This window comes from Urocampus carinirostris, chromosome 3 (assembly GCF_059441175.1).
Source record: "Urocampus carinirostris isolate Australia breed hairy pipefish chromosome 3, RoL_Ucar_1.0, whole genome shotgun sequence".
Classification (NCBI taxonomy): domain Eukaryota; kingdom Metazoa; phylum Chordata; class Actinopteri; order Syngnathiformes; family Syngnathidae; genus Urocampus; species Urocampus carinirostris.
In genome coordinates, this window is record NC_142351.1 from 59,014,642 (window position 1) to 59,041,830 (window position 27,189).

A 27,189-nucleotide genomic window follows, 5' to 3' on the forward strand; every position below is an offset into this window, starting at 1 on the left:
TCTTACGCTTGTTCTCCCCTGCCCTTGCAGAGCGCTTACTGAACTAATGGCATACTGGTCAAACGTATAGAATTTGGCTGTTCAGACCGTGGTCACTTCACAAAAGATTGGATACCTCTACATTCTAAAACCATGTATGAAAGCAACCCGATGTTGTATTTGAAAATGCAGTATGGGCAGTTAAGACTTGGATTAAAAAAGTTCAAACTGAGGTAGCATTGACTCCAAAAATCAGACCTGGTTCGCATTTGACCACTCTCTGAACGTAGTGCTAACACTTGTTGGACATGTGGTCAGAGAATAGACAACAACACATGTTCATTACTTTTAAAGTTAAAAAAAACAACTGCGGTTCATGGTAGCAGTATTTCTAGATTTGTCGACAGCCAGTTCTACTTTATTCGTCCACATGTGCTGCTGAGAAGTTTTTATTAACATTCATAGATGATCAGTGAACACACCTGTATACCACGAGCAAATTGTAACACTACTGTAACACTACTGCAAAAAAACAAAACCGGACTATGTGACTAACCCACAGGACGAACAAACAAAATAACTGCATGACTCAAAGCGTCAACTCCTTTTAACAGTAAAGTAACTGCGAAATAATAAATTACTACTATTTTAGGTAATACCACATCTTGTAAGATAAGTCAGGAGTATGATCTGAGTACCATATTTACACGACCATAGGGCGCACATTAAAGTCTAAAATTTTCTTCAAATTGTGTGACGTAAAGTGGCAGACATAGCTGAGGACACACTGCATTTGCAAAGACGGCGTCATTGCTGAAGGTTGAGAAGTGGGCATATATAAAGCTTGGGTCGACAGAGATTAATGCTCAATTTTGAATTTTGGGTGAAATCCGATGTTTTTGTGAGATCGTTCACATTTCCAACTAAATGTGACTTGTATGCTATCTCTTGTGATTTCTATGCATCTACTGTGTGAATGCAACAAGTTTCCCGCATGCGCAGAAGAGGATACGCGACGTCATACGCAATGCGTCCATTGTTTGCGGAAGTACTCATGGATGCTAACGCCGTAGTGTGTCTAGCAGTTTGAAAGTTATTGTGCTCCAGGTGACTGAACAGAGTTGTCCCCCCAAATATTAAATAAATCCAAATTAATGAATTGATAGTTCGCAAGGTGAAGAAGCTGAAAAAAGAACTCCGACAAGTTTTAATCCGTGTGTTTTACTTTATAATCAATACTTAAATAAACCATAACCAAACTTAGTTTTGCTCCCTCTGTATTCTTAAATATGCACACTTGTATGCTATGCTGATGTAAGGCGACTGATGCAGAGGGAACCTGTGCCCTATTGTGCGGTGTGCCTTGTGTATGTGTTAAATACAGAAATGGAACTGGCTACAGAGACTGCCCTTTTGAAACGGTGCGCCCAATGGTCGTGAAAATATGGTACTTTGTTTTAATGTCTAACAAATTTTACATAACAAACAAATAAAAATCTGCTAATCTGAAGGACCAGAACACTTTTGTATTGGAGAGGGGAAAACAGCTATTCCTGCTTGTTCTTTATATTGCTCTTCTGTTGATATTAAGGCACAAATGTGGCTTTACCACTCGTTACTGCCCTGCAAAAAGTTTGTGCTTTTTACATTATCTACCAACACAAATAGAAAAAAATGTAAATAAATTGTATAAGTCATCCATTTTTTGTTTGTTTTCGATATTTAATTTATCTGCCAAGCAGAATTTCCCTGTGATTAAATTTACAGGGACTTAATTAGACATTATTTGATCTAATGTTGCTTACTTGGCATGAGCGTGCATGGTACAGACGTTACCTCTGGATCTTTTTGCCTTGAAAAAGAAGCTTCTTTCAGCACTCTGCATCTATTGATGTGTGTATTTGCCTGCAAGTGTGCAAAACATTACAAAAGAGGTTGGATTGCTTTATCTATTTCTTCTTAAACTGTCCATTTTCATAAAGCAGCTGTCTTTTTACCAGAGCTCATGGTGTGGCCTTGGGATGAGGAGGTGCTTATCTATCTTATTGAATTGGCTTAATAAAAAGGGAAAGCAGGTGTACAGCTGACAACACGGCAATTAAGTTAAGAGAAACTATTGGTGTCGAAATAAATCCCCCACTACCTTAATTTACATTAATTTAATCAGAACTTAAGCCTATCTAGCAAAGGAACTAAACTTAATATTTGCCCGTTTTGAGGTAAACAGGCCCCCTGCAGTTGCTCATAAAGCTCCACACTCTAGCACAGGCACCCAAACACCTTAGGAGAATGAAGTGAGATGGGTGCTGAGGACAGTAAACCCCAGGAAGGTGGCAGGCCCAAGATGAAATGCCCGGTCAGGTATGGCGTTTCTTATGGGCCATGCAAAAAAATTAAAATGATGTTTCCCATTAGTAAATTGTCATGGAAAGAACTTCCTGCAACTAAAAATGTAAGGTACACAGTATAATTGTCATTTTACCCTTACGGGGAGATAATTGTCTAAAAACTATTTTCACACGTATTGTTCGTATCCACAAATATTTTTTGCGAACAACTCAAGATCTAAAAATCATAGGTGTTGCTCAATGCACACCCAAGATAAAAAATGCATATGTGAATTGCAGATAAGTATGGAGATCTGCAAAATACATGATTCACACAGGAGTTCTTCTTTCAGTGGTACTGGATAAAATTAAAATTAGGCTTTCAAACTCTTTAAAAAGTGCTTAAATTTGACCATGTGCTATTTAGTTTGCACATTTTAATAATTGTAATTTAGACGTTTATAAATACATTTGGATTCATTCACATCAGACTTGTAATACATACGCTGATCTAAAATTGACCCCACTGTTAGTAATAAGTATTTTCCAGTACACAAATTGCCTTTTTTTAACTTTAAGAAAAAGCGCTTTATTGCCTCACGTTTGCATGGCGACAATGACTTGTTCGTTTGTCTCTTCTACTTTTATCTTTCAGTCTGTCAGTTTCCTTCCCTCTGGGAAAGATTAGAGCCACTTGCATCCAATCACGAAGCAGCACAACAAAGTCGGACCACTTCAAAGCTTCAAGTTCTATTTTGCAGCTTTATTAGAGAACAAAAAGCACCTCCATCATGGTTACTGTTTATAATCATCCCAGCAACTATGTGAATGATGAACTCTGCATGCTAGTTTCACTGAGACTTTTACTTTTTTCAATCTGCGTTTATCACAGATAGGCACATTTCTCGTCTTACACCTACTTAAGGGTATTTCTGTTATAAAAACACAATAGCAATTTCAGTATTTTTTTAATACTTCAAATATGCTAAGGTTTAAGGAATAATAATTGAAACCAACAGTAGGGATTTTGTTATGTGGGCTTTTACGAATTAGACATTTTTAGTTTGTAATAACACACTTTAGAGCAAGCAATATGTGTATGTACCCTGATGAAATTTGCCATTGAAATTTGCCAAAATTTTGTTTGAGTACCTGCACCAAAATTAAACATGCTTCTAGTAGGTGCAACGTTTTAATGTTTTTGTTTTACCAAAGAGTCCAAATACACCAATGCCTGAGAGTTTTACAGATTGTTTTTTCATCATCATTGACAAATAATATACAATTGGAAACGATTCAACAAACATAATACAAATCAGTTTATTGTTGCAAACTTTTGATTTTATTTTTATTTAGTTATTTTCGCAATCTGTGTTTGTGGATGATAATAATAATGCTTTGAGGTACCATACTTTCTGCACTTTAAGGCGCACCGGGTTATTAGGCGCACCCCCCAAAATAGTTTTTTTGTCATATATTTTCCATTTTCTTTTTCGCTGGCAACTGTGTGGACAGCAAAGAAAGAATTTCATTGTGCAGGGAAACGTGGTTCTTTACTGTGCATATCACAATAAACACTTTGAATTTAATTGAAATGAAAAATAGACTCATCACAGAAACATCGAGATACTAGTAAAATATAAAGCTGGGGTAGCTTACCAAAGTCGTCTTGCAGCCGTCACATTCAATGATAATATGCAACCATGGTCCTCTTACATCCGTGAGTGTAGTAAATCCGTCTGTGTGAAATATTTACATACTCCAAAACCTGCAATAATGCCGACAAGTAAAAGAAAAGCGGAGAAGCTTCTCTGCTTCGATGGACGTTGCTTGTTGCAAGCTGTCTGGTTAGCCCCATAATTCCTGTTTACACACCGCGGACTACTTTTTCTACGGGGGTAAATTTAGTCTGCGTGCCTTCCTTAGTTGCGAGACTTTTCGGCTCAAAATTGATCCATATATAAGGCGCACTGTATTTATTATAAGGCGCATAGTCAGCTTTTCGCCTTATATTGCGGAAAATACGGTAGTTTACAAACTCTTTATACAAGTTTTTGTTCTTATGCCTACTCTTCAAAGATCGATTTGCCATTGTTTTTGTGTGAACATGCGTGTTTATGTGTGCGCTCTCACATTTATTGTGATTGACTGGGTTTTATTTTAGCCAAGCTGCATCACTTTTTCACTTCTTTTAATTTGTCAGCGGCGTCTGTGACACATATGCATCAGTGGTGTGTGGTGCTTCTGTGACAGGCATTGGCTGAGGACACTCAATACGGTATAGATTGGTACACCCCACTGCATGTCATTCACTCAGTAGGCAGGAGCATCCATTGATTTTATAGACTGCATGTTGAAAAAAATCAGTCAGAGAGTAGTCCATGAAAGGGGGATGTTGGAAAGCATTCATTTCTTTTTGGCCTTGCATGTTGTGATCAACTGCTTTTAACTAATTTAATAAAATCACTCGAAAATGTTAAGTTTCCCAATGGTCACCAGACTGAGAGTGTTGGATACTTGGCAGGCACTAGCTGAAGGTATGCTCTTAGTTCTTGTGCTTTGGTATAAGAGTTCCTTTCTTCATTATGTCATTGATCAGCACATACTGTGAATAATTTTGTATGACAAAAGCTGTTTTATTGAATACTGTTGCCACATTGCTGTTAATTTACATTCTATGACTTAAGTTACATGTAAATTACTGTATTTTCTCATGGCTTTTCTACACCTAAAAAATGTATTGATATCTTAGTTTAAAAAATAATGAGATATTTTCAAGAACGCAGGATAACTGTTAGGCCGAGAGTTATCTGATCGATAACCGCTAAATATGATGTCAGAGTTGTTGCCATGCTTTAATATACATTAATAAACAGACCCATGAACATATACAAATGCCTTGGCCTGCAGAGTGATGGATGCCACCAGGCTCTACTTGCACTAGACACAGCAGAGGAAATGGTGCCCCTACGACCCTATGGAGCTCCTACCCACCCAGTATGATGTTTATGACATCTTCCTATGATAGTCATATTTGACAAACTAAGTACAAATTTAACTTTTAATAGATTGATAAAGTTAAGCTTTATTCTCTCCAAAAACCTTTTAAATGAAATGGTTACCAAAGCTGTATGATGTTCTTTACATTGTAAAAAAAAAAAGACGTGCATAAAATAAATTTGATTTTCTCCATTTTTCTTCACCGAAATGTAGCATGCGGTAACAAAAGAAAAGCTATCAGTTCTTATTATCTGTTACATAAGCAGGATTTTATCTGTATCCGTCTTTTAACAGGATTGTATCGGTATTGGTGGGAGACGTATGTTATTATGCACCCTAAGTATTTTTAATTGGCAATAATGTGAAATTTTTCACAACAACCTCAAAATATGATCATATTTTTCATTGATGATGAATGTTAAAATTTAGAGTTGGACCGATTCCACTGCGCAGCTGTTAGTCTGACCTTTACAAAATGGTTAGCAGTTCTGCTACGCCTAATGTGATTTTCCTCATTACACTCACTAGCTAAGGCTAATTTGCGTGGGTTTGACAAATGAGAAGATTTACCATGGCTTGTGGGTCATCGACGCATCGTGGTCACATATAAAATTGTAAATTTGATCAGCTCTGAGATCAGGTTAATACAGTCGTAAAATAGAATCAGGCACATTGAAAACAAGCTTCTCAAAAGTTAATTTAAAGTGCAGTTGACCTTTTTTGAATGTACAACAACATTGCTTTTCCGAATAGTTGAATGGCATAACATGAGTGGAGTAGGTTAAAGCAGAAATATTTTATAATGTTTTTTTCAGATTTGAATAGAAACTCAATGTCCTCGTCGTCCAAGAAGGAATGATTACCTACCAGAAATCATTAAAGTGTATCAACTAAGAACACAACACAAGCACACGTGCAAACGCAGTCTTCCTGATGGTTTTTTTTTTTTAATGAATTATTTTTCTTGTTCTTAAGAGCCATGAAAGTGCACAATGTGCATTTACTTAATACATTCCTTTTCGGGATACTCCAATGATCCATTTGATGATTTAATGTAGCGTTAAAAAGCCGATGCCTCATTAACCTCAAATACTGTATTGTCTCTGGTCGTGCCTTTGCTTTGTAATATCAAGCAAGTTATTTGGCAATATGTGTTTTGAATACTTGTAAAAAGCAATCTTTTACGCATAATCATCTTTGTAAATGTATTTCTATAAACCTTTTTGATTACTGTACATATTACTCTTTTCCTGTATTATCATCCTATTCCTCAAGTGTTGTTCACATCATTGTTATCATATTTTCTGTTGAAGTTGTTCATTGTAAAAAAAAAAAAAACTTTGTTTCCTTTAAAAAAATTATCAATTAATTTCATGTACGTGGTCCTTCCAAACTATTTCTTTTGCCATATGTTGACGGTTTGTCTTAAATGTTTGTTTACAGAGAGTACAGAATGTTACTGTAATTTTGAAGTACACTGTCCCCAACCAGAATATCAAAATGCAACTCTATTTTTGTAGTTTTGTCAAAGGAAGTTTTCCTTTTCTTCATCAGTTCAACTGGGAATGTTTTGGTGTTCTGGTGCTGAATTCTATTTGGGTGTACATTCCCAAAATAATCCATCAGAAAAGTACCTGTGCTAGCAGCACATTGTATTCAATCTGCAGGCAATTTTGGTCCACACATTTGCTTGTGAGATTAAACTTCATTCAAGCCTTTGTGGTCCAAAACAGTGTGCAAGAGAGAATTCTAAAGGTGTGTGGTTATCTGAGTCTCGATGCTTTCTTTGTGACTCATATTTAGCGTGCCAGCTTTGACCAACACACATTCCTAAACAGATTTAGTTGGCGTTTCCTCGCCTATGTCCTGATTTGAGTTAGTGTGGTGTTATCTTCTATCAGCTTGCATTGTGGATGCCCATACATGCCGGCCAAGTGACAGTGATATTTTGTGAAAAGTAAACCTCAGACCCAGCCTCTACAACATAGTCTCATGTGAGAGTGGATAATGGACTGCAGTGCATCATGGGTAAAAGCCTGGGTTCTGGATTTTATATTTAACCTGAAGCACGGTCCAGAAATTGAGTAATTTCATGGCTCGTTCCTGGGCTTAGTGCCAGGTATTGAAGAGTGGAGGTATCACAGCACAAACAAACACTAATAATTTGTGGATGTACCACTGACGTTCTGCAAGTGAATGGCATTTTTTAGCTTTTACTATACTTTCAAATCAGCAGAAATATAGTGTCTGAGTTAAATAAGAGTTTCGGAGTATTGATATAATCCAATGCTGATGTTCAGCTATGATCCATTATTGCATTTTTAGTTAGATCCAATCCCATGATTTACAGACCACGGAATTCAAATAAGTTATATTTATTGATGTGAAGTTTGAGACAGAAAGACCCTCAACTATATCGTTTCAAACTGCTTAATTAACTTTTGTGAAGCAATACCTTTGAGATTTAGCTGCAGCTCTGTGTAGCAGAGAGGCTATGCTGCCACGAAGAGTTGATATGAGGTTACACTTTACTGGGCTGAAGGCTTTGGATTCTCTACTGTCTGTACACGCACTTTTAATTCAAGATATTTTGCCCTTAGTGATGATATTCATTTTTGAATTGCTTTGCTTTGGGGAAAAAAAATAATAAATTCACAATAAGAACGCTTTGACACTGACTGTTTACCCTTAATTTAGCTATGGTGCCGATTTTGGAACACTGATAAGCATAGGAAACTTCACATTTATCCATTTGTTGCATTTCATAAAATACTACCCTTTTTAAGGTTTTGTGACGCTTAAGTAAATTTCATATATTGTTCTGTTTTTGATCGAACCACTGATTGAATTGTTAAGGGAAAAAAAGCACGTCTGCAAAGGGGGAATAAGAAGGGCATGTTTGTATACAAATGTACTTCTGATTGGACAATATCATAAGTCTTCCAAGCGATTACTACTTCCAAATTTTGTTTGTTTGTTGGATAACTAAACAAGTTCCTTGTGATTCTTACATCCTTTCAACTATCAAACACTTTCTTTAGCTCCAGGAACTGCCTTCTAAAAGTGTCAAGGGTAATGGATGATCGTTCAACAGCAATCAGTGGCAAATGGCGCAAAGTATGTTTGGCAGTTGTACAATCTAATCAAAAGCTGAGTATTGAGCCAGAAAGGTGACAGATGACTCATGATGCTGACCAGTGAAGACGCTAATCACCACTGAGACATGACTAACTGATACTTACCCACATTGTAGTCCGAGCCAAGAGACAGGAGCACAAGTTAGCAATTTATGATTATCAAGTGTTTTCCAAAAATATGCTTTAAGTTGTCAGAGTCGAATATCAGATCATTATTTTTCTTCCCAGTTGTTAGTAATCTCTTGTTTTTTTTTCTCCAGCAATTATTTCTCAGAGGGCAGTTGGAAGTTGTTATTTCACAAGTTTTTGTAACCCCATCCAAGAATTCCACAAGTCTTTGTTTAAGCTTGTGGTGTGGGTGCTTAATATTGTTTATTGACTTCTTGAGATGAACTCATTCAGTCCCATAATCTATAAATGCGTTTTCAGAAGCATTGTCCCTGACTTCCAAAACTTAAATTTATGTTACTTTTTTAGTTTTAAACTATTCTAAAGGCTTTGGCTCAGCCCTTTTGTGAGGATTAAGCTTAGGGGAATGCCTCCAGTATGATAAATCACCACCAGATGGAAGGAATGGCTTTGATCAGATCTTTGTCAACACTTTGTGCTTAGTTTTGTTCCAGTCTCCCCATTAGAGGTATGATCGGGCCTATAAAATTCAGTTATAACCAGCTCGAGCCCAACAGATTACCGTATTTTCCGCACTATAAGGCGCACCAGGTTATAGGGCGCACCCCGAAAAAAATCGTTTTTGGTCCTATTTTTGACATACATAAGACGCACCGGATTATAAGGCGCTACAATGGGAACGTTGACATAACAGTCAGATAATTCAGTCAAACTTATTACTCCCTTAACATTCCCAAAGCTTGCAAAGACGCAAATACGTGTCGAGAACACGTGCGGATGCGGTGTCCGTACGATGTCACTCAAATGCAAAGTCTTGGGATTCAAGAAATGCCACACATTCCTTAGTTTCTATTTTCTTTTTCGCTCGCAACTTTACTGTGCATATGACAATAAACACTTGGAATTGAGTTGAATTTAAAAATAGACACTCCTTTCCATCCATTATCTGCACCGCTTATCACAGAAACATCGAGTTCAGTCTGAAACAAGATACAGGGACAATATAAAACCCGGAGTAGCTCACCGAAGTCGTTGTGTTCATAATAATGTGCAGCCAATGTCCTCTTATATCCGTGAGTGCAGTAAATCCAGGAGAATAAAATATTTACAAATACAGAATAGAAAAAAATGCTTTCTGTGTGCTGTCAGCCACGTGCTACACGCATTCATCTTTTTCGCCCAATTGCAGGCTTTGCTTTGCCGTTCAAGCCAATGCCAGCCTGTAAATGATAAAAAGGATCCGCCTCTTGACCTCCGAATAACTTTAGCCAATAGTGATCGATTCAACTGATGATTGACACATCTTTTTCAGCCAATTGCAGCCTTTGTTTTGCCGTTTAAGCCAATGCCAGCCTGTAAATGATAAAAATGATCCGCCCCTTGACCTCCGAATAACTTAAGCCAATAGTGATCGATTCAAATGATGATTGACACATTGGTTAGCCAATGAAACGCCGGTAAATAAATCCCAGCATACACCGCGTACTACTTGGCGTTCGGGGGAAAATCTAGTCGGCGGCTGCAAGTTAGTTGGAAAACTTAATGTTGATCCATAAATAAGGCGCACTGTATTATAAGGCGCATGGTCGGCTTTTGAAAAAAATAAAGGCTTTTAGGTGCGCCTTATAGTGCGGAAAATAGGGTAGTTTGATTTGAGGGACTGAGCCCCAAGTAAACCCGAAGCTGCATTTCAGCGCCTCGCATACTTTGGCCTTTTCAGAAAAAAAAGGCACTTCAGCGCCAAAGTACAGAAGGCGTCGAAATGCAACAGCAAAGTGCAGTGCCGAACAGTGTGGAATGCTGTGCAGATCCTTAGGGCCCGGTCACACAGGCGTTTGCGTCTGTATCGAGGCTGAATCACGGCCAGAAATTTCTGCCTGTGAAGCAGACGCTGTTGGACGCTTTGAGATCGCCATACAGACGAGATAAAGCAGTGCTTTACACGCTGTCGGAAATTCACACGAGGTTGGCAGCGCGAAAAAGTTTTGCGCTGCTCAAAACTTTAGGGCCCGGTCGCACAGCCTTTCACGGGCGTATCGAGGCTGAATCACGGCCAGAAATTTCTGCCTGTGAAGCAGACGCTGTTGGACGCTTTGAGATCGGCATGCAGACGAGATACAGCAGTGCTTTACACGCGGTCAGAAATTCACACGCGGTTGGCCGCGCGAAAAAGTTTTGCGCTGCTCAAAACTTTAGACCACGTGTTAACCGCGGGCGGCACACGTGGTACACACGAGGCAATGATGCGGAAATGACGCGGAACGACGTGATATGGCCGCGGCCAGGGCGTGGTTACACGTGGGTAGGACGCAAAATTTCAGCGGGTAATCTTGGGTGGAGCACGGTCATAGCATGTTCTGCGCCTGTATCGCTGTGTTATTACGTGAAATTAGCGTGTTACGCGTGTGACGATCAAACGCCTTTCTCCGCGTATATACAGCGCGATTTGCCGAGCACACGTCAGTTGTGCTCGAGACGTCAAGGGGTGAACATAGATCCCCGTCACCGTAGTGACCTCGTCTTAATCCATTTTTATTTTTTGACATTTCTTTTCATTTCATTACAAGATAATAAAATAAAAATGAAAACCTATTACAATAATAACATATTGGCTTCTTCGGTGCCATAGCTTGAAATCTTGATCTTCAAGGGACTGTGTCTTGAGCGGTTATGATTTCTACAGCCCGGTGTTATGCCGAGAAATGCATCCCTGCCGAGATTTGCATCCCCTCGCTATTACAACCACTTTTACCTCGTTTTATTTCACTTTTAGGGAATGTAATGGCGAACATATAACCAAATCCACTTTGTCTTGCATTTGTTGGGAATGTAATACAACTTAAACCATTCCGTCTTTGTTTTTGTTGTGAACATAATCGAACGGTGATGCACACCGTATATAAATCACTTTTCAGAACTGTTATGCACTCTACCGTAAAGCTTATTATGCAGAAATAAGCTTTATGGTAGAGTATGTAACAGTTTCAATACGAGCGATTTGAATAGAAAAAGGAAAAATAAACATGTTACCTGCTCAAATGTGATTTGTATACGGCGTGCATTATTGTTCGATTACGTTCACAACAAAAACAAAGACGGAATGGTTTAAGTTGTATTACATTCCCAACAAATGCAAGACGGAGTGGTTTTGGTTATATGTTCGCCAATAAATTCCCTAAAAGAGATATGAAAGTGAGATAAAACGAGGTAAAAGTGGTTGTAGTAGCGAGGGGATGCAAATCTCGGCAAGGATGCATTTCTCGACATAACGCCGGCTCGGCAGTCAAGTCAAGTCATTTTTATTTGTATAGCCCTAAATCACGAAGAGTCTCAAAGGGCTTCACAGATTATTACACTATATTACACAGACTATTTTTCAGCCGACGAGAAGAGTAGGTTATTCATATGCTATGGAGTAGAAGTGAGTTTTAAGTTTAGATTTAAACATTTCCACAGAGGTTGCAGATCGGATCTCAGGGGGAAGAGCATTCCACAGCACCGGTGCCCGGATGGAGAACGCTCTCGAACCAGCAGAACACTTCTTTGCTCTTGGGATCACCAGAAGACCGGCACTCTCAGATCGTAGGCTTCGGACCGGGACATAGGGGCAAATCAGATCTGAAAGATAAGAGGGAGCAAGTCCATGTATGATTTTGTATAATACTAAGAGAACCTTGAAATCACATCTATGGCTAACTGGGAGCCAATTGGTGTTATGTGATCGTACTTTTTTGTCCTAGTTAAAAGCCTCGCTGCGGCATTTTGTACCAGCTGAAGAGACTTGATTCTAGACTTCGGGAGACCAGAGAGTAGTGCATTACAGTAATCGAGACGGGAGGTAACAAATGCATGAATTATAATTTCCGCATCCGACTGAGACAGTATTGAACGGATTTTAGCAATGTTACGAAGATGGAAGAAAGCGGTTCTACCTGTAGTAATTTTCTTTACATGCATTTCAAAGGATAGATCAGGGTCAAATATGACACCTAAATTTTTAACTGAGTCACTCTGTTTGATGTGACATTTGTCAATGTTCACAGCAGTTTTTGAGAATAAGTCACGGCATTTAGATGGACCAATGACTAACATTTCGGTCTTTTCAGAGTTAAGACGCAAGAAATTAAGTGACATCCACTCTTTTATCTCAATGAGGCAGGCCTCCAAATTTCCACAGTTTAGTGTGGGAGATTCCTCCAACGGAAGATATAGTTGAGTGTCGTCTGCGTAGCAGTGGAAGCTGATATTGTACTTGCGAATAATATCACCTAATGGAAGCATGTAAATGCTAAAAAGAAGGGGGCCAAGCACTGAACCCTGCGGAACACCGCAGGTAACATTAAAGGGCTCAGATGTCATTTCACCATATTTCACATAGTGCGTCCTATCTGAGAGGTAGGATCTGAACCACGAGAGGACGGTTCCTGAGAGACCAATCCATTTTTCCAACCGTTCTAGTAGGAAATTGTGGTGCACTGTGTCAAAAGCAGCACTAAGATCCAGCAGCAGCAAAAGTGATGAAGCGCCAGAATCCATTGCTAGTAGGAGATCATTTGTTACCTTGATCAGAGCTGTTTCAGTAGAGTGGTTAGACCTGAATCCTGATTGCATGGATTCAAAAAGGTTATTCTCGGATATGAAAACATTCAGCTGCTGTGCCACTACTTTTTCAAGTACTTTAGAGAGGAAAGGTAGGTTTTACACAGGCCTATAATTACTTAAGATTTCTGGATCAAGGTTGGGTCGTTTCAGTGTGGGTTTAATAATTACTTAAGATTTCTGGATCAAGGTTGGGTCGTTTCAGTGTGGGTTTTATAACGGCGGACTTAAAAGCTGCTGGAACTACACCTGAGGAGAGTGATATGTTTATAATATTTAGAACTGAAGGTCCAAGGACGCCAAAAAGACTTTTAATAAGTGAACCTGGGAGCGGGTCGAACTGGCAGGTTGTCTGTTTGGCCGCATTCACCACCTGTTTGAGATCATCAAGTGACAGTTCACTAAAACCGGACAATTTCCCAGGACAGCCACCCTGTCGTGCATCTGTAGATTTCAGCCCTTTAATATGTGTGGTATTAATAATTTCTTTAGCAATTTCTTCCTGTATGCATTGAATCTTCTTAGTAAAGAAGACCATTAAGTCATGAGCAGAGTGCGTCGAACTATCTGCGATAGTCTGTTGCCTTGTAAGCGATGCTACAGTGTCAAAAAGGGCTTTGGGATTGTTCTTTTGAGACGCAATCACCTTCGAAAGGTAGGCCGGTTTTGCAGAGGCAAGGGCCGCTTTATACTTTAACAAGCTGTCTCACCAGGTTTGATGGAAAACCTCAAGCTTGGTAGCGCGCCATTTTCTTTCCAATTTCCTGCATTCTTGTTTAAGGGTTCTAGTTTCATCAGTAAACCAAGGCGTGCGTCTTTTAGGACGTGATTTTAGCTTTATGGGCGCTATTGAATCCAGGACACTAGTCAGGGTGGTATTGAACTCATTTATGAGTGAGTCAATCGAGCCATTGTATGAAGGAAAGGACGCAACTGCTCCAGGAAGGAGTTCAAAGAGCTCAGAAACTGTGCCAGTGCTTATATTGCGTCCGCTAAATCCTTTAGCTTTTTTAACACTACATTTAGCTAGCACCTCAAATGTAACTAAATAATGATCCGAGATAACGGTAGTACACGGTAACACCATAATGTTTGAGGTTAAAACTCCTCGAGTCAGAATCAAGTCTAGCGTGTTTCCATCTTTATGGGTTGGCAAATCAACCAGTTGATTAAAACCAAATGTATCAATTAGAGACCTAAACGCAATAGTAAGTGAACTGAGTGGGGAGTTCATATGAATGTTAAAGTCCCCCATAATTATAATTTTGTCTGCATAGGTTACTAGTTCAGACAAAAGTTCAGCAAATTCGTCTAAGAAAGTTGTGTATGGCCCAGGTGTGCGATAGATAGTTATTACATAAATTGACAATAGAGAGGACCGCATCACAAGAGCCTCAAACGCCTTGTAATTATTAGAGGTACGAGGATTAAATTTGAGCGATTTTTCAGAAATGAGCGCGACACCGCCACCCTTTTTCAACGTGCGTGCTACATGGCTACTCGCGTAGTGAGGGGGTGAAGCATAATTTAGCGCTAAATACTCATCCGGGCGTAACCAAGTTTCACAAAGACCCATACAGTTAAGTTTATAATCACGAATAATGTTATCAACAAGTAATGCTTTAGGAGCAAGCGATCTAATATTTAAAAGACCAAATTTTAGCTTTGCTGAATCATTTAACTTAGCTGAAGTCTTTGTAGTCTTTGTAGAGATCGTCAAAAGATGCCGCTGTTGGGGCCGTTCGTGAGCGCTGAGTGTAAAGCGTCGGTTGTCCGGCGAGTAATGAATGGTGGAATTAGTTACATCCTCGCGTCCTTCTTGCTCCTTAGACTTCGCACGCTTCACACATCTACCTGCGCGGCAACCACGCTTCTGTTTTCTGTCTTTACGGCGCCGTTGTCGTCGTTTATTAGGAGGAATAGCTGTCCACAAGGATGCCGGATCTCTTTGAAGTTCGCTCGGTATATCATATGCGGTATAAAAAGTGCCCGAAAAGTCGAAATTTAGACGCCCACCCAACCGAATAAGTTCGTCCCTACTGTAAGTATTTTTGGCCACACATGTATCCAAAAGTGAAAGCAAAAAAGACAAGAGAACGGCAATAAATAGAAGATTAGCTGGAGAGCAACTAGCCGCAGCATCCATGCGCGCCGCCATGTTGAATGGCAGCTTTTATACCCGTGGTCCACACGCGGAAATGACGCGGAAATGACGCGATGAGGAAGCGGAACAGTCGCCGGCGTCTGTTTTGCAGGCATACCACCGATGAACAGCGGGTTGGCCAATTTTGCGCATTTTCCATCGCGGGCAACCACGGGCAAAAAAAATCGCAAAATTTTACCCGCGATACAGACGCAAACGGCTGTGTGACCGGGCCCTTAACAAAGAAAAACAAATAAGTGTGTAAGAAGACTGTCCCAACTTAATGACAGTTTTTGCCCGAACCTAGCTTAAAATTCGGTCCCAAGATCTTACATTTAATCTCCACCGTATGAACCCATATGGCAGGATGTAGGCCCTGGCACATATGCCAATTACAAACAGTGTGGCGGAAAAAGCAAAGGTATAGTTAAGACTGTTAACGCTTCAAAGCTTTATTCTTTCTAAAAAAATGACTGAAAGCCTTCGTAATCGTTGGGCCAGAGAGGGATGACTTTTTTTTCATGTTCGTGTTCGCCTTGACGACATGAATAAAGTGACCACTTTACCAAAAACATCGGAAGCTGAAAAGTTCTTGCATAGTTCATGCATTGTTCATGCATTAACTTCAGTGTTATGAAATCAAAAGTTATTTTGTAAGCAAAGCACCTTTATATATATATATATATATATATATATATATATATATATATATATATATATATATATATATATATAAGCATGGATATATAAAGCATAGATATATATATAAAGCATGGATATGACAGTTCTGCTTAAAATATATCCTTTTACTAAAAGCCATTTTTACCAGAAGTCCTCTTGGAAATTAATATTTTCAAGCATCTTTAACATCTTAAACTGTTATTTACCACACAATGGTAAAGGTAGAAGCATACTTTTTTTCCTAATGAAAAATCCGGGTTCAAGGCTTCTTTTGATGCATTTTTTGCCTATACAACTACAGGGCTAAATTTTCTGTATGCCTTTGAAAATGAATCAGAATGGCAAAAATTGGCTGCCACCGGCACTTCCCATTTGGGGAAAACGTCTGGCACTGAATGAGTTAAAATGTCTTGCGAAAGTTAAATCAGTGAGATGTCAGTTGATCCCCATATGTAATAATGCTTCACCTCATCTTAAAATGTTAAGAAGGATTTTGGGCTGAATGAACAGATATCTCTTTGACACTTTGTCAAATAAACTTTTTTTCTTCCGCCGAGGTTATTAAATGCACAAATATGAAAGTTATAACCTTTACTCACACTCATTGGTGTCTGTCTGGCTCTTTCTTTTGTCTCGCTCTCTTCATTCGGCAGGTTTTTCAGCTCGATTTTGCTCCCCACATTCTATTTTCTCTCTCTCTTCATCGCAGCCTGACTGCCGGTTATTACACCGGTTTGTTTGGACGACCCAAAAGACCCGCCAGCAACAAAAAGGATGAAACCATTGGGGAAACAAGAACAAAACAAAGCTAGCAGTCAGAGAAAGACAACAACATAAAGAAATTCTTACATTAGTAATTCCAGTAGACGGTCACTAATTTTCCATTTCTGTTTTAATTTTTATATGGAATTTTTTTGCCTTATCATGAAATAAAATGTCCCTCTCTCTTTCCTGGTTTTGAGTTAACAGACATCGAAGTTTTTTTTCACAAACATGAGGTATTAGTGGTGTACAGAAATATTTCTGAATGAATGGTGCTTCTTTGTTGCCGGATTATTTTAGAAATAAAATGTGTTGTGTGAAACAATATAAAAGGAAAAAAAGTTACGACTTTTTAGCAGGTCTATTGAATGGTACGCAATGTCATTTTATTAAATATTCCAGAGTTATAGGGGTGACTGAGAAGGGTATTGTTTTTCTTTGTTTTTTTGTTTGGTTGTTTTTTGAAGAATTTAGGGAAAATATTTGAATTCATTCCCAAGCAAACTAGAACACGCCTCACAATTTATCAATTGAATATTCATCCAGGAAAGTTCATCAAACAGGTCTTAACTTGTGAAATTAGTTGCAAATGGGAAAGATGAATAAATGTATACTTAAATATATTTCTGTTAAAAAACAGGGAAGCTTTGTTGGGATTTCAATTTTTAATTTCACTTACTTAAATGTTTGTAGCCGGAGAACCCCAGCAGTGGTGCATGTCTGTATAATGCAATTGAAGTGAAGTCAATTTAGATTACAGTATGTTAAATTTTTGTGCATGCTAAATGGTATACAGCAGGAGTCAAGAATGTCTGGCTCATCAATACATCTGGTTCAGAAATAAAACAAGGGCCAAAACTATCTTCTCTGTAAATTTTCTATTTTAGTGTATCCAAAGCTGAAGCAACTCAGGTAGGACTGATGTTCAGTCCAAAATATATAAGATTAAGTTTTAAGTACAGTATACACTTGTGGTGCTATGCTAACAGACCCTGTATTGTCTGTCTGTCTCAAAGAATCCTTTATATAAAAGCTCATTAAACAATCTATGTTCACTGTTGAGACACTTTATTATGAAATCCGACAGAAAAATACTATAAACACCAAACACCCAGCGCAATTTGATTGGGTTAGCAGCAGGGATGGGCAAATCTCTGCACACATAGCACACTCCCTTAAATACTAGAAGTCCACCGATTATCGGCTAGGCCGATTATTAGCGCCAATATTTGGGAATTTGACGGATATCTGTATCGGCCTTTTTAATTGATTAAATCGGACGTTTAAACATGTTTAAAATTGAGTAAGAGGAGCCAGCGAGAGCTTTGCTTTACAACTCAGTTTTCAGCCAACTCTCGCAATTTTTTAAGCTTTTGCAGCAAATGAAATATCGATTACGAGACGCATCTTAATACTAATAATAAGTATCAGCCCAAAAAAACATATTGGTCGTTCCACACTAAATACATTCGTAACCTTTTCGTTTGCAGTATTTTGTGACTTTTTTTTTTACAGAATGACTCTGCTCTCACCTCGTTTTGAAACCCTTTTTACAACAAAAATGTGCCTCAATGATCCTGTTACTGTGAGAGAGAGACAAAGTCAATGTGTAGTAGGATAACACATTGCACTGAAAAACAACTGCACCCAGATTATGAAGGTGCTATATTTGAGTCCGATCAGGAGGCTTCTTCTGCTACTGGAAAACATGAAAACCACTACTATCTGTTTCATGTTGGGGAGCAAACCTCTGCCCAGCCTGGAGAGGGATGGGCAACCCCAGGCTGTATTTGTCCAAGACACAACACAGGAAGTTGTGTTCCTATGACTGAAGTGGTTAATGGATCTGTGAACTGTGATGTTAGTTGATATGGGACACAGGCTCTGCCAATATTATTTCATAGATTTAGATTTTATCAAATCATCAAATGTCACACAGTGAAATAATATGGGTCTGAAGAATTTGCTTTTTTTCTGGAGATCGGGTTTGGTGGTTTATTTGTTGTTTTGTCAATCTACAAACCATAATGAAACCATTTGGATTGAAAAGTACATTTTGAGGTTATTTTGTTTGCTTAATTATTTAATATGAAGTCCTTATTTCTCAGCCCTTAAGTCATGAAGCATGTAATGAAAAGTGGTGTGCATGCTTCAAAATGTAATCACTTTTCATTTTTTTATTCTTGTTGTAAAACAGATATTTATTACATTTGTTTGTATGTTCTACTTCTATGTATTTAGTTTTTCATACTGTGATATGTTCTTTCAGCGGCGTCCAGCTTCAGCTTCTGCCGAACCTCCCTGGAGCACACGGTGTCTGCTGAGGAGCTGAGCTACCAGCTGCCGCGTCGCTCCGGAGGAAGCCATCTTACTTGGCATGATGGCCGTGGCCAGACGAATGCACACACCCGCACAGTCAAACTGCTACAACAGCCTGGCACAGAGGGCATCCAGGTACAAATTTTTGAGAAACACAAAAGATAAACCTTTGTACAGTGCCATGAAAAAGTATTTTCACCCCACTTCTTATATGTGTTTTTGGGATATTTAACACTCAAAGTTTTAGATCCTCAAAACAACTCTAATATCACACAGAGACAACCCAAGGAAATGCAAAATGCAGTTTTGATATGTTGTTTCCATTTGTTAAGGCACAAAGGACATATCAAAATCTCCCTCTATGTGAAAAAGTAATTGCTTCCTGAATGTAAAAGTTACTTTGAATGACTTCACAATAAGAAACCACTGGCCAAAAATGGCATCCATGGGAGTGCTCCCAGGAGAATACCACTGCATCTCACGTTTGCCAAAAAGCATCTTGATTTTCCTCAAGACTTCTGGGGAAACAGTCTGTGGACTGATGACTCAAAAAGTTACGTTTTTTGAAGGTGTGCAGCCCGTTCCATCTGGCACAAGATGCCAACAGTAAAGCATGGTGGTGATATCAGGTTCTGAAGTGTTTTTTCTTCACAGCGGTTGTTTTAAGAAATGAGTGACTATTTGGCCAGTACATTCTTCATGGCTCATAGTCGCTGAAGTCTAAAGTCCAATTCACACCAAATGTCCACAGAGGGGCAAAACGGGGGGAAAAAATATGGTGCGCTCCATGCTTGACCAAAGATAGCACATGACACAACAGACTCTTTTTTTTTTTCTCTAAGTCCTGTTGCTCACATAAAAGTGAGCCCAAAACTCAGTGGAATCATCCCAGCAGCTTTGGAAAAACGGGCAACTAGGAGGCTCTGGGATGTACACATTCACTGCAGGTTTATTTAATAAATAATTTGAGGACCCCCTTAGCTATCCAAACAAGAAAAGGTTTAACAAAAGTGTGAAGCTGTTTCCATATGATTACGCCCAGTCGGATAATTAAACCTCTATACCATGAAGCTTATCGTTTCTTCGTGGCAACATGCCCACCTCATCTATTATTAACAAAATCACTTTGTCTCTCTCTGTGCATGCTTAACATTCACACATGGTGGACTCATTGCCCAAGCTTGTGTTTTCCGATTTTGGGCACGCAAAGTCTCTCGGGAGTGATTATTACAGTAATACGTCATTATAATGTTTATTCACACATCAGCCCTAATTACTTGTGTGAAGGCAGCGCATTGTTGGATTTATGCATGACTCACAGATTTGTCATGCTCAGTTTGTCAGTGCTAATAGTTCATGTGCACTAGGCAGAGACAGACAAAAACACACACCAAGACCACTGACAGTCACTACAGGTATGCTCTGTGTAATACGGGGTGACGGTCAAAAAGCTTCTCAAACTGGCACTGGCTTTTATTTTGCAAAACTGCACAAAAATACTCTTTGAGCCTTGTGCAGATGATCAATTTCCTTCAAAAAGAGTATTTGTTTTAACAGTCCACTAATGAATCTGATAGTACTTTTGACCAAAGTAATTCATTTTTTCTCAGATTGATTGTATTGCCACTCATCTTTACATTGTAGTTAAGAAAAAAACAGATACATTAGTGGTGAAAGAGATCCTGCCAAGCGATTGCAAACCGCGATTTTCTTTGAAAAATGTTATAACTGCATGTGTTTGTGCATTGTTTCCTATGGGCCCGGTCACACAGCCGTTTGCGTCCAAATCACGGCCAGAAATTTCTGCCTGTGAAGCAGACGCTGTTGGACGCTTTGAGATCGCAATACAGACGATATACAGCAGTGCTTTACACGCGGTCGGAAATTCACACGCGGTTGGCCGCGCGAAAAAGTTTTGCGCTGCTTAAAACTTTAGGGCCCGGTCACCAAGCCTTTCACAGGCGTATCGAGGCTGAATCACGGCCAGAAATTTATGCCCGTGAAGTAGACGAAATTGGACGCTTTGAGATCGCCATATAGACGAGATACAGCAGTGCTTTACACGCGGTCGGAAATTCAAACGCGGTTGGCCGCGCGAAAAAGTTTTGCGCTGCTCAAAACTTTAGACCACGTGTTAACCGCGGGCGGCACACGAGGTAATGACGCGGAAATGACGCGGAACGTGTGGTTACACATGGGTAGGACGCGAAATTTCAGCGGGTAATCGTGGGTGGAGCACGGTCATAGCATGTTCTGCGCCTGTATCGCGGTGTTATTACGTGAAATTAGCGTGTTACGCGTGTGACGATCAAACGCCTTTCTCCGCGTATATACAGCGCGATTTGCCGAGCACACGTCAGTTGTGCTCGAGACGTCAAGGGGTGAACATGGATCCCCGTCACCGTGGTGACCTCGTCTTAATCCATTTTTATTTCTTGACATTTATTTTCATTTCATTACAAGATAATAAAATAAAAATGAATAACTATTACAATAATAACATATTGGCTTCTTCGGTGCCATAGTTTGAAATCTTGATCTTCACGGGACTGTGTCTTGAGCGGTTATGATTTCTACAGCCCGGTGTTATGCCGAGATTTGCATCCCCTCGCTACTACAACCACTTTTACCTCGTTCTATCTCACTTTTAGGGAATGTAATGTACAGTAATGCACACCGTATATAAATCACTTTTGAGAACTGTTATGCACTCTACCGTAAAGCTTATTATGCAGAAATAAGCTTTATGGTAGAGTGCATAACAGTTTCAATACGAGCGATTTGAATAGAAAAAGGCAAAATAAACATGTTACCTGCTCAAAAGTGATTTGTATAAGGTGTGCATTACCGTTCGATTACATTCACAACAAATACAAAGATGGAATGATTTAAGTTGTATTACATTCCCAACAAATGCAAGACGAAGTGGTTTTGGTTATATGTTCGCCATTAAATTCCCTAAAAGTGAGATAAAACGAGGTAAAAGTGGTTGTAGTAGCGAGGGGATGCAAATCTCGGCAAGGATGCATTTCTCGGCATAACGCCGGCTCGGCAGCTTTTATACTCGTGGTCCACACGAGAAAATGACGCGGAAATGACGCAATGAGGAAGCGGAACAGTCTGTTTTGCGGGCATACCACCGATGAACAGCGGGTTGGCCAATTTTGCGCATTTTCCATCGCGGGCAACCACGGGCAAAAAAAAAAACCCAAAATTTTACCCGCGATACAGACGCAAACGGCTGTGTGACCGGGCCCATTACAAGTCTACATATCCAAGTACTAAACAGATATGTCAAAAATAGATTTGTTTTAACACTATCTATCCCATCCTCACAGCACATGTTTATCAGATGAGGCGAGCTGAGCGCTTTGAGCTTGGCCCCTTAATGCTGCGTGACATACAACACGAAACGGAATACATTTAAATGGGGAAGGGAAGATTTGGGCGAACAATAGAGGCAGCATCTAGAAGGTTACAGTCACATATGTGGTGTCTTTTTGGGACAAACAAGCACAGGTAAAATCAAACTTTTGTAAAGCCATTTTTCAAACTAGACTGGTAAAGGCTTGGCCTAATTGTACTTCCTTGACTTTGGTGTATATTTAGCCACAAATGGTCCTTTAATCAGAAAATTATCTTCTTGAAATAAAGCCCGAAAATAGTTCCTATAGAAAATCGCCTTTCTCATAATTATAATTATAATGATTATTAAGTATTAAACGACCGATCACATAATCAGGAAATTAGGGCACAGTACTATAAACAACTGTCTGGTAACTTATGGCCACTGGTAATCCATGGAGTATTTTTTTGTGTGACATTTTCTTCATACAAGCTTTTACAGGTAAAAAGGATTAGTCGACTCATCAATGACTACCTACTACTGTAGGTCTTTGCCATGTTATTTAAAGAGTTATTTTTTTCTATATACATATTTTATACAAAAGCAACAGCTTAGAGTAACGATTCAAAGAGATTGAAACAATGATTATGTATTTCTTTGTCATCCTGTGGGCGCCTCAAATACATAACACAAAAGGGAGGCAAGACTAAAGCAGCTCCTTTGCAAAATGTACTTATTTTCTCAATGTGGTAACAGGAGTCCATTAATGGTCATTGTCCTCTTTATTATTACTGTGCTGTTTCATTTGATATATATCTGTGTACTGAGGTCAGACACCTAAGCTTTTTTTCCACTACATGGTTCCAGCTCTCCCAGGCTTGCCTCGCCCCGGGTACTAAATACTTTTCAGAGTCTCCATTGCAGTTACCGTGCGTTAATGTCATCACCATGCACGGGCAATATACTCCTTCTTGTGGTCAAATTCGCAACCTACATCAAATTGGCTTATTTTCCATCACGGTTGTGTGTAGTTTTAATTCAGATATGAATACTTTATATCAGAGGTAAGCACTCTGTTTTTCTATTTATTAGTGTTTTTGTTGTATAGTCTTCCAACTGGAGTGCAAACATAACTTCGTTGTAGCAATCCAATGATAACAAAGGTGATTCTGATTTTGAAATGCACCTAATTACCTGAAGATCCTGATGCAGTCTGGGGATGGCCTTCAAAGCCAGTCATAAATAATTCCCATATCAAATAAACATTTTTTTTGTAACTTGAAAGACACGTTTTTGTCATGGTTTCGTATGTCGGGGGCTTTAGCATTTCAATGATCAGAACCTTTAAACAGTGACAACAACTAAGGGAATCACTTAAATGTAAAGAGATTTATTTGGGTTATCTTCACATAAAATTAAAATAACAAAAATAGATTTATTGCATGGAATAGTCTTATTTAAGACTGCAGGTGCAATCCTCTCAGGTAAGGTTGCAAAGTTGAATGTCTCTTTTTGATTGCGTGGTGTTGAAGTCTAGTGATGAAAATCAATTTTTGAAAACTTGATTTTTTTGGTAAACCGATTCCGTCTTGCCCATTTCGGCGCTACTCCAAATACTCTCGGTCACTGCTAGCAGAGGACAATTGTAGATTACTATTTTGCAGTGTCTTTAAACCAGTGTGCCATGAGACTTGTACTGCAGAAAATTTCCCAATTTTATCTTTGCCAAAAAGCAGGTCATTGTTTTTTTTTCTTCTACTGATCAGCCAAAGGGTAGCACGGCGGAGCAGTGGTTAATGCGTGTGCGGCACAGTTCTGAGGTCATGAGTTCGAACCTTCCTGTGTGGAGTTTGCATGTTCTCCCCGTGCTTGCGTGGGTTTCCTCCGGGCACTCCAGTTTCCTCCCACATTCCAAAAACCTGCATGTCAGGTTAATTGGCCCCGTCTAAATTGTCCGTAGGTGTGAATGAGCGAGTGAGTTGTCTGTCTCTGTGTGCCCTGCAACTGGCTGGCAACCAGTTCAGGGTGTCCCCTGCCCAAAGACAGCTGGTATGGGCTACAGCACCCCGCGACCCTACCGAGGATAAGCGGTGGAGGGAATGAATGAATGATACTGTAGTAATTTGTTTTGTTTGATGACGTTTTTTTAAGATTACAATGAATAATAAAAGAATGAATCAAAGTAAACATTTTACTCATAATTTTACTGAGTTTAAAAATTTCCTATTACCAATAAACAAAAAACAAAGATACAATGTTGTAAAAAGAACATTTATTTGGAAGATAAATTCTGCTCACTTCTAGTATTATTTGTTGTTCTTATGTTGTGAATCGTGAGAAATGGTTTAAAAATTTAGTAAAATCCAAAATAACAGGAATACCGTGAACCAAAACAAGAAGAAAATAACTTTTTTTTTTTTACCTTATAATTTCAGCTTAAATAAACTTGTGGAACCCTGCTATATTTTGTCAGGTTACACTAGCAAAAGAAAGGACATATTTTAAATCGACTTATTTTACATGTTAAATAAGACCAGTAAGTTGCTAATTGCCACTGAAAATCGTTAACAACTTAACACTATATCGCAACACATCGTTTAAAAATATAAATGAAACGTCTGGCCAACATTTAAAGAGGGATTTCAAAACTTGAAAAGAAAAACTAAGATAGATTCCAAAAACATGCGTGTTAGGTTGATTGGCCGGTCAAAATTGTCGCTAGGTGTGAACGAGCGAGCAAATTGTCTGTCCGTGTGTGCCCTGGCAACCAGTTCAGGGTGTCTCCTGCCCACTGCCCGAAGATAGCTGGGATGGGATCCAGCACCCCCGCGACTCTACTGAGGATAAGCGGTGCAGTTAATTGATGGATGGATGAAGTTTTTTTATGGTCTACCATGAACAAGCACACATGATAATATTAGCAACAGACGTTAGCCTACCTTATAGCGTAATGTACAGAAATTGGAACCATTCAATCTTGTTCCGTTGACCTCCCATTGGATTCATTCATCGACTGCACCTCGCAAACTGACCACAGGCAGAATTACGGGCAGCTATAACTCGATAAAATGTTTTTTTCTTTTCTAAAGATAATACGCTAAAACACAATGGCAGCAATTTTGGGGGGATCACGTCCCGGGGAAGATCCTTTCTGAGAAATCAGAGGTCGGCACTGACTGAGGTTGTTGACTAATCGGTGGTCGTCAGTGACGTTTTAGTCCCCGGGGCGGTGTTTTGGAACTCCCACAGAGGTGGTACAAAGAACGGACATGCCAGGGACTTAGGACCAAGTACTTATTTATAATGGAAAACCAAAAATGGCGAGCCGAGGATGGCCGGAACAGTGTCCAAGAAAAGCGCCTATAGATATTTGTTGAAACTCTTTCCTGATCCTTTGTCCTTGGATTGAGTCTATCCTACCAGATATTATTTGTGTCCCTAAAGTGACCAAACAGAGCTTGAAGGTGACACACAGTCATTTAAAGAGCATTTATTTTTGAAAGAGAGCCCAATAGTACCTTGCCTGTTTAATAACTCATTCAAATCAACCATGGACAAGGAGGATGTGGTGTCTACAGTGGCTGGGAAAAAAGGATTGAAATATTACAAGATATGCAAGCTCATGTGTCAATTTGTCACTCACAGTGGGATCACAGAGACAAATTGAATCCCTGAAAAGACAAGAACAGAACAGAGATCAACTGCCAGCAGGCTCTGTGAGGGAACAGACAAATATTGTTTTACTCTCAAAATCCAAACTATAGCTTTAGCGTAAATATTTTTTTTTTTCAGTGTCATCAATGATTTGTCAGAATTATTACAAAAACTACAAAAAAATGACAGTGTAAAAGAAGGAAGTTGGAACAACAATTGATTTTTCATAGTTTGTTAAAGTATAAAGCGGCCCTGGCCTCTGCAAAATCAGCCTACCTTTCGAAGGTGATTGCGTCACAAAAGAACAATTCCAAGGTCCTTTTCAAAACTGTAGCATTGCTTACAAGGCAACAGACTATCCCAGATAGCTCCACTCATTCTGCCCACGACATAATAGTCTTCTTTACTAAGAAGATCCAAAGCATACAGGAAGAAATCGCTAAAGACAGTATTAATTCAACACATACTAAAGCACTCAAATCTATAGATTCACGATATGGTGGCAGTCCAGGGATTTTGTCCCGTTTTAGTGAACTGTCACTCGATAACCTTAAACAGATGGTGAATACGGCCAAACCGACGACTTGCCAGTTCGACCCGCTTCCAGGTTCACTTATTAAAGGTCTCTTTGGCGTTCTTGCACCTTCAGTTCTAAATATTTTAAACTTATCACTCTCCTCAGGTGTAGTTCCAGCGGCTTTTAAGTCCGCCGTCATTAAACCCACACTGAAACGACCCAACCTTGATCCAGAAAACTTATGTAGTTATAGACCTGTGTCAAATCTACCGTTTCTTTCTAAAATACTTGAAAAAGTAGTGGCACAGCAGCTGAATGATTTCATGTCCGAGAACAATCTCTTTGAATCAATGCAATTAGGATTTAGGGATAACCGCTCTACTGAGACAGCTCTGATTAAGGTAACCAATGATCTCCTACGGGCAATGGACTCTGGCGCATCATCACTTTTGCTGCTGCTGGACCTTAGTGCTGCTTTTGACACAGTGGACCATAATATCTTGTTAGAACGGTTGGAAAAATGGATTGGTCTCTCAGGAAACGTCCTCTTATGGTTCAGATCCTACCTCTCAGATAGGACACACTGCGTTAAATAT

The 27,189-nt window shown here is 39.3% G+C and overlaps 1 protein-coding gene across 5 annotated transcripts in view; it reads left to right on the top strand.

Moving 5' to 3' along the window:
• LOC148370270 (sterile alpha motif domain-containing protein 10-like) overlaps positions 1-27,189 on the top strand; it is a 93,873-nt gene that overhangs the window by 19,072 nt on the left and 47,612 nt on the right. For 4 of the 5 annotated variants that reach the window (XR_015850102.1, XR_015850100.1, XR_015850101.1 and 1 more), the window contains exons 1-2: positions 4,749-4,843; positions 19,027-19,211. Coding sequence is in view for 2 of the 5 variants with exons in the window: in XM_088332739.1 (XP_088188865.1) it covers positions 4,780-4,843; positions 19,027-19,211 (249 nt within the window). In the remaining 3 variants the exon portion in view is untranslated. Of the gene's footprint in view, positions 1-4,748; positions 4,844-19,026; positions 19,212-27,189 lie in introns of those variants that run through there. The other variant, XM_088332738.1, reaches the window with a different exon arrangement.